An 8,015-nucleotide genomic window follows, 5' to 3' on the forward strand; every position below is an offset into this window, starting at 1 on the left:
AACAGCGAGCTTCAGCGTTTATAATAGCTTAGATAACCGTAATGTTGATTTAATTTATTCACAAATAAAAATTAAACCAAAAATAAGGTTAATTAGTATACCGCTCGTAAAGGTGAAGATTAACTAAATCGAATTATTAAAAAGTAATTTACGTTCTAAAGCAGGCGCGATATACTTTTTAAAGCATAAAATTAGATTTAAACAACTTTAAATATTATCAACGATTTAAAAATAACACATGTCTGAATATGGCTTTAGTGAGGAGGATATAAAGATACTTGAGGACTGCGAAGTGCTTAAGCTATCTAACTCAGACATTCAAAAAAGATTGACAATGGTTAAGCAAGAAATAGTTTATCTGTCACAGGTATGTCTATGTACATTAATTCATTATTAGGAACTTACCCATTTAAACCAACAGCTAGCCGTAGACGAAAACACCATGAAGGACAATGAAGAAAGAATAAACATGAACACTCAATTGCCTCACTTGATTTCAAGAGTAGCAGAAATCATTGACATGCCTGACGATAACGCCAACGATGCAGGTATTGTAAACAATTTAGCTCGATCTAACAATAAATCTGTCATAGTTAAAACTTCCCTCCGCCAAACCGTGTATTTGCCTGCAGTAGGAATAATATCTTCGGATGACTTACAACTGAGTGATCGTGTTGGTATCAATAAGGATACTTATTTAATTTTAACGAAGCTTCCCCCGGAATACGATTCGCGGGCAAAAGTCATGGAACTAGACGAGAAGCCCACCGAAACTTATTCCGATATTGGAGGCTTGGAAAAGCAGATCCAGGAGTTGATAGAAGCAATAGTCTTGCCCATGACACATGCAGAAAAATTTGACAAGCTCGGCATCAAAGCTCCTAACGGCGTCCTGATGTATGGGCCACCAGGAACTGGAAAGACTTTACTCGCAAGGGCTTGCGCAGCGCAAAGCAACGCTACATTTTTAAAGCTTGCAGGACCTGAACTCGTCCAAATGTATATTGGCGACGGAGCTAAAATTGTCAGAGACGCGTTTAAACTGGCTCGAGCAAAAGCACCAAGTATAATTTTTATAGACGAAATAGATGCAGTCGGAGTAAAAAGACATGACGGTGATTCTTTCGGGGACAGAGAAGTTCAACGTACTATGCTTGAACTTTTAAATCAACTGGACGGTTTCTCTAATCATGACGGTGTGAAAGTTATAGCTGCTACGAACAGACCAGATATTTTAGATCCTGCGCTGATGCGTAGTGGACGTTTAGACCGAAAAATCGAGTTTAGTTTACCAGATGAAACCGCTCGCGTCAGAATTTTCGAAATTCATTCACGAAAAATGTCGATCAATAAAGAAGCTATTTCATTTGTCGAACTTTCTCGAATCACTGAAGGTTTTAACGCGGCGCAGATTCGAGCTTGTTGCGTGGAAGCCGGTATGGCAGCACTCAGACTTAACTCAACAACAATTGTACACGAACATTTTTTAGAAGCAATAAACGTTGTTAAGTCCAAGAAAAAGTGTGATCAGAACTATTTTGCTTAGCGCTATTTTATTTGTATGATACATAAAGTTTTTTTATGTAAATTAATAGACTAAAACCGCTTTTTCTCAAACTTATGATTATCAATTTAATCTTTGAAACAAAAACGCAAATGACAAAATAAAATTAATCTAACACATTATGAAAATATCTAGGTAATATTTATAAACAAATCCTTTATTACGTGTACCAAAAGCCGGATTGAATATTGAGAAAACTCGAGCTTCAATTTATTATTTTATGAACTAAGCTAAATTTATTATTTATATAATATGGTCAATGATCGGACTGTGGCGAATATAAATAAAAATGTACAGTAAACTCACAACAGATTGGAATAATACATTAAGTCATATGAATACAGCTTCAGATCAAATAAATTGCGATAGTAAAAGTATAAATATTGCACAGCGAAAACATGAAAATATTTTAGTCAACGGAAACGAAAAAGCTCAGTCGATTAAATCAGCTTGTAGAGGTGTATATTATGATAGTATTCGTCATTTGTGGCGGGCAAATTGGCCGGAAGAAACTGTTGTTATTGATAGATTAACCCGTAAACCGATTTCAATAAAAAGAAGTACACGCACTAAAGGCTTTAGCGCGAAAAAATTCGGCTATGACGAAAGCCTTCGTTTAGCTATAAAGCATAGAAACGAAATGATTATGACTGGCATAGTCCGACATTTTGTGTACCTAGATGAACATCTTGCAAAAATAAACAAACCTCAAAACAGCTATAACTATTCTCGAAAAGGAGTGTCTAACTTGTCTAAGAAAAATTTAAAAATGCGTTATGATAACGGGGAAAGAGTAAACGTTTACAAGTACGAGGAACCTACCAACCAATCACAGTATTATTATCAAATGAACTACGACATGAATGTGCCATCTAGTCGAAACGCTACTTACAATTTATCGTACTCTAACCAGTTACAAAACTGTCGAAGTGAAAGCGATAATATCGCAAGCTGTGTTTTAAACTACGATTACCAGTACCGAGACACATACAAAAACAGATTCTATCCTGTTTACGACAATCCTAATTCTAAAAATTGTAATTACATAATTAATAACAACAGTTCCGTTAACCGAAACGCCAGCTTTACAAAAACTTCACAAGTAGATCACTGTAAAGATCAAATTCAAAATTCCACCGGAATACAAGAACTTTCGAAAAATTCAGCTAATGGAACCGTTAGTTCAACGCCAGCCACTTCTAATTCAATCAACAATACTGTAGAAAATTCTATCGAAGTTTCTAAAGAAAACAGTCCTTGTTATTCTCACAACAATTATTATGTTCCGTATTCGCATTTGTTAGCTAATACGCACGATGAATACTACACAAATAATTCAAAAACCACTGATCCAGCCATATACAGCACTAACAATCTGCAGCCTATAACTAGTGACATGGAAGCTCCGCAAAGACGTTACTCTAACCATATTAACAACTCCAAACATATTGAATACCGCGACATATACCAATACTGTGAAAATGACATGGGAAATGAATTTATGAATTACTGCTCTTCAATGAATTTCAACTTATCAGAGCAAAAAAACTATGCAACATACGCACAAAACGATGAAAATATAAACTCCGCTTCGATGAAGTCGGACTTTTACACTAATTAATCAAGTTTCAGCACTCATAATATAATAATTTACTCGTTTCAAATTAAATGATTAAAATTACCCAGTCAAGCAGCGCAAATTCGAAAGAATCACATTTAAAGTTTTGAATAAATACTATTCAAACAGTTGCCAAGGAGTATCGTGCGATCTTAAGTTAATTCACATTAAAATTAATATATAACGCTAAATAAACAATAATAATTAAATAACAAAAAATATATGAAAAATAAATTAAATATTTTACCGTCCATAAATTATATTAAGTATCTTTAACAAAACATTTTGAAAATAACAAAGTACAACTTGGCTACAGCCAAAATAATTAATTAGTATAGTTCGATTAGCATAAATAGAAGAATCATTATAAAGTCTAGGTTATATTTATTTCCTGAAGTAGAACTTTAATTAACACCAGCATTAGGTACAATTTTATTAACACGTTAGCAGTTACTTAGCGACTAGTTCAGAAAGATTTGTCTATGGCACTTAAAAATCATCTAGCGAACGGTATGTGTTTTGGCAAAAACAACAATGGCGAGTTATTAATCGACACTAGCGAATACAACGTGTCTACAAAACATAACTACGATGTCAACGAAACCAGCGATTCCGGTAAATTAAAAGATAAATCGCTTTCCACTTCAATCAGTCAGGCTGTTTTTGACGACAACGCAATTGATCAAGCCGAAGCGGAGTCACAAATAAGCACTACCCTGTCTGAAATTTTTCGAAACCAAGAAGAATCAAACTCAAGTTTTTCTAAATACGCTTATTCTTTAGTTAGCAACGTGCTAAATTATTCTTCTTCAGCTTCTTCCAAAGCGACGAAGGATGACAACAAAAAAGCTATTAATAATAACTCTTATCAGAATGAAAAAAAAAAATCAAATGGTAATTTTATCGTCGATAAAATATATAAAGATATGGATTATATTTCTTCCATAGTTAGTAAATTTTTACATGAGCCGTGTAACAGCAGTACATTGTGCTCTACTGAATCTTATTCCAGCGACGATCTTAGTTACAAATCAGATTCAATCACCGACTCTAATTTATTTTCCCAGATTAAAGAACAGTCAAATTTCAGGCGCCAGCACAAAGGAAGCCAGTACGCTAGTTACGCTGATTATTTTCCAGATCACAATACTATCAACCCTGCAGTCGCAGGAATATCTTCTTATCGCCACCTTCAATTCGACGATCCACAACAATTTTTGGATTGTTCCAAAACCAAGACCATGGCTGATATATCATATGCAGACTACTTAGAATCAAACGTTCTTTCGAACGAATCAAAGAATTCACCAGGCTCAGCAAATATTAAAAAAAAACAAAATTATACAAAAAAAGTTTTTCCGATCGCTGATTTTTGTACAATTAACACTATTGATGCTACACAGAATGAGCTATCTTCTGAATCTGACAAAAAATACGTAGTCAACATCGATATGTACAAAAAACCATCAGCACCAGTTTACATTAGCAATGATAACTTCAATAATTGCGGGTGTTCATCTTACAACGTTCTTCAGCGCGAAAAGAATGCTTTTAATCACTTCAACAATGTTGATTCTTTTTACAATAGTTATGTGGATGATAAATTTTTGATCGGCGAAACTGATTGCGACCTACGAAAGTTTTCCAAAAACCAAGAGAAAAAAAACAATCCTTCTGCTTCGACCAAAGAATCACTGTATGCGAAATCCGCTCGAAAATCGCCTTCTGTTTTTGATAAAAAGGGTTATCATTCTCAAACAAGCAGTAAGGCTACCGATATTTGGAGCGCGCTGGATTCAACACTTAAACATAACACAGAGTCGCAACCCAAGAATTATTTCACCACGGATGAAAGAATGTTATCCAAAAGCCAGCCACTTGATACTGACGACGTCAAACATAAATCTTCCTTGTCCACGCACATGCCTCGCCCCAATGAGCCTCAACTTTTAAGCGTGTCTTACCCACTGAACCAGAAGGAGGAAACTACAAACGATCCTGCCTCGTCTTTCAAACCCATACCCTCCGTTAGAAGCAACAAGAACAACCTCAAATCTAAATCGAAAAATAAGTCTCACACAGCTATTATTCGAGTTACTTCCTCTTCTTTCTTTATTTATGAATTGTCTAGAGTCCTACATGCAATTCGAGTCATCAAGAAAATTGACACCGTCAATGTTTCCAATCTTTACGTCTTACATCTTAATTGTCAAAAAGATACTTTGAAATTTATTATCGACTATTGTCGAACCACTGAATGCTCACTTCACATTGATGACGAACTAATTCTTTCTTGCGGAGCCCCAACTTCTGATAATATATTACATAAATACGATGAGCCATATTACCACAAATACACCGCTAAATACGAAATCCAGATCCCTCATGACGACGATTTCAATGTTACTTGCAAACTTATCGGTACCAGAGGTTTGAATATGAAGGAAATTTTTTCCCAAACTGGTTCAAAATTACGCTTAAGAGGTATTGGATCAGGATATTTAGAAACAAAACTGGAACAAGAAGCCAATGAAGAGTTGAACTTCTGCATTAGCAACACAAACCTCCACATGTACATTATTACGAAACAAAAGATCAACGCATTGCTTACAGATTTATACAATAACTACTTTAATCATTTGAAATTAAAAAACCGTAATCCAGTTCTTTACAAGATTAAAATGAAAGAAAACGTAAGAAACATTAACCACCACTAATTTATTTCAAGATCTGTCTCGCTTATTGAATTTAGGGACGCGCTTCCTAATGCCTAACAATTGTTTAGTTTTAGTTTTAGTTTATTTTATTAATCATTGATTGTTAAGTAAAATAGTTATATTAGTTATCAAGTTTTACACTTATTTCAAGAGATTTCTTAATTAAATTATTCATTGTCAATAATTGCACTCTTAATTATTGCTAAAGTGATTATACTCAAATTCTAGAGTAATTAAAAATATCTTAATGTAAATTAATTACATTTATAATCTATTGTTAAGTTATATATAAAATTATATCCACTATCGAAATTGCACAGTCTATTTGTCTATCCAACTAGATTTTTTCCAATTTACGTGTTTTGGTTTTTTATCGTCAGATTCTAGAAAAAATGTATGTCCACCAAAATGATCTCTCAACGCTTGTATTAAGTTCGCCGGGTTCTTTTCTTGACAAACACTGCAAAGATGGTTGAAAGCCGCTGAAATACCTGGAGTAGGTAAATAGTACATTGCTGAAACTTGCAAGACTTCTGATAAGTGAATTATAGAGTCTTCTATGACTCTGGCCGAGAAGTCACTTAGGAAAAAGTTGTCTTTTGTGACTGTGTTTTGCAAAAATTCTAACATAGGACTTCTTAATATGCATCCATTCGCCCACACTTTCAAAACATTTAAGAAATCGACATTGAAATTGAGCTTTTCGGAAATGTGTTTCATTAACATCAAACCTTCAAGGTGTGCCACAAGAACAGCTCCATATAAAGATTCTTCAACATGTTTGATGAATTCTTTGGGTGTTGGTGGCAGTTTGTTGTCTGGACGGTATTTTTCAAATCCGAATTTTGAGTGACATTCCAATCGTAACTTTTTCCAGCCACTTATGTTACGCATATATACCGCTGCAGCAATAGTGGGGCATGGATAGTCGTACGCAACGCTTTCTTGAATAGTCCATTTGCCTGTCCCTTTAGCACCGGCAATGTCCAATACGTTGTCAATTAAAAATTCTTTTGGATTATCTGGGTTCTTTGTTTTAGTAACAATGCTTGAGATTTCCATCAGGTAAGACTTGAGTTTTGTGTTGTTGTATTTGTCGAAAATCTCACTGATTTCTCCAGCAGAAAATTTGTAGACCTCAACTAAAAGCATATAAATTTCTGCAATAAATTCCATGATTGCGTATTCTATCCCGTTGTGAATCATTTTCACAAAATGTCCCGACGCTTTATCGCCTACTCGAGCTACACATTTACCAAAAACTGATTCAGCGGCTGCTTTTGCTAGAAAAGGCTCTACTAATGCGTAAACTTGTGCGTCTCCTCCAACCATGATTGAAGCACCATTTCTAGCTCCTTCTTCACCACCAGATACTCCAACACCCAAATTATGTATGCCCACAGCCTTTAGCACCTCCATTCTTCTTAGAGTGTCTTTATAATAGGCGTTTGACGCTTCAAGAATAATATCGCCTTTGCTTAGCAAAGGTATTAGTGCGTTAATCATAGCGTCGGTCGCTTCACCACTGGTAATAATAATTATAACTTTTCTAGGAAAGGCTAAAGAGTCAACAAAATCTTCCAACGTTTTGAAAGCTTGCATCGCGTCGTTTGAGATAGTATTCTTGGCTTTTTCGTAAGTAGCTTCAGTTTTTTCGTAACTTCTATTATAGATCGATGTAGATACGCCGTGTTCAACAAGGTTAAGAGCCAGATTAGAGCCCATAACACCCATACCGATCACTCCTATATCTGATTTGGTCATGTTTTATATTACGAATTTTGATTGCTGTTTTGATTTATATTTAATAATAATAAATGTATGAAAATTTGATTTTAACCGATAGAAAGAAAAATAAATGTATGCACAAAAAAATTTAGTCATGGTTAATACAATAAATACTACTTCTTTCTATGGTATTCGACTTTGAAAATGTAAAGTTAAACGAATACGAGCTCTTAAAAACGTTATCTCCCTCTCGAAGAGAGGTTGTGTGCCGGAATTGGATGTTTAATAGTTGTCACAAAGGACTTTTGTGCAATTACTTGCATTTTTATGACGAAAACAAAATGCCACAGTGTAAATATTCGTTGCGGCAGATGGCATGTAACAAAGA

General features: G+C 34.7%; 1 protein-coding gene and 1 pseudogene across 1 annotated transcript; one reads left to right on the top strand and one right to left on the bottom strand.

Annotated features, from left to right (window-relative positions):
- The first annotated feature begins 442 nt into the window (after positions 1-442).
- On the top strand, positions 443-1,546 carry LOC142597966 (uncharacterized; annotated as a pseudogene).
- Positions 1,547-2,689: 1,143 nt separating this feature from the next.
- On the bottom strand, positions 2,690-7,663 carry LOC142597965 (6-phosphogluconate dehydrogenase, decarboxylating-like). Its single transcript, XM_075734964.1, has 3 exons — positions 7,139-7,663; positions 6,631-6,928; positions 2,690-2,805 (listed from the first exon to the last, which is right to left on the bottom strand). The coding sequence occupies exons 1-3, from the start codon at positions 7,661-7,663 to the stop codon at positions 2,690-2,692; spliced, it is 939 nt and encodes a 312-aa protein (XP_075591079.1).
- Positions 7,664-8,015: the final 352 nt, after the last annotated feature.

This window comes from Dermatophagoides farinae, unplaced genomic scaffold, assembly GCF_024713945.1.
Source record: "Dermatophagoides farinae isolate YC_2012a unplaced genomic scaffold, ASM2471394v1 contig2, whole genome shotgun sequence".
Lineage (NCBI taxonomy): Eukaryota > Metazoa > Arthropoda > Arachnida > Sarcoptiformes > Pyroglyphidae > Dermatophagoides > Dermatophagoides farinae.

Bases quoted from the DNA above. Each gene is read 5' to 3' on its own strand.
- LOC142597965 (XM_075734964.1), bottom strand. From the start codon at position 7,663: ATGACCAAATCAGATATAGGAGTGATCGGTATGGGTGTTATGGGCTCT. The intron at 6,929-7,138 runs GTAGGCGATAAA...ACTAAAACAAAG, and splicing joins TTGGTAAATGTGTAGCTCGA to AACCCAGATAATCCAAAAGA. The intron at 2,806-6,630 runs GTTTGATGTTAA...TGTTTTCTTTAG, and splicing joins TCTTGTGGCACACCTTGAAG to AAACTTCGATAGAATTTTCT.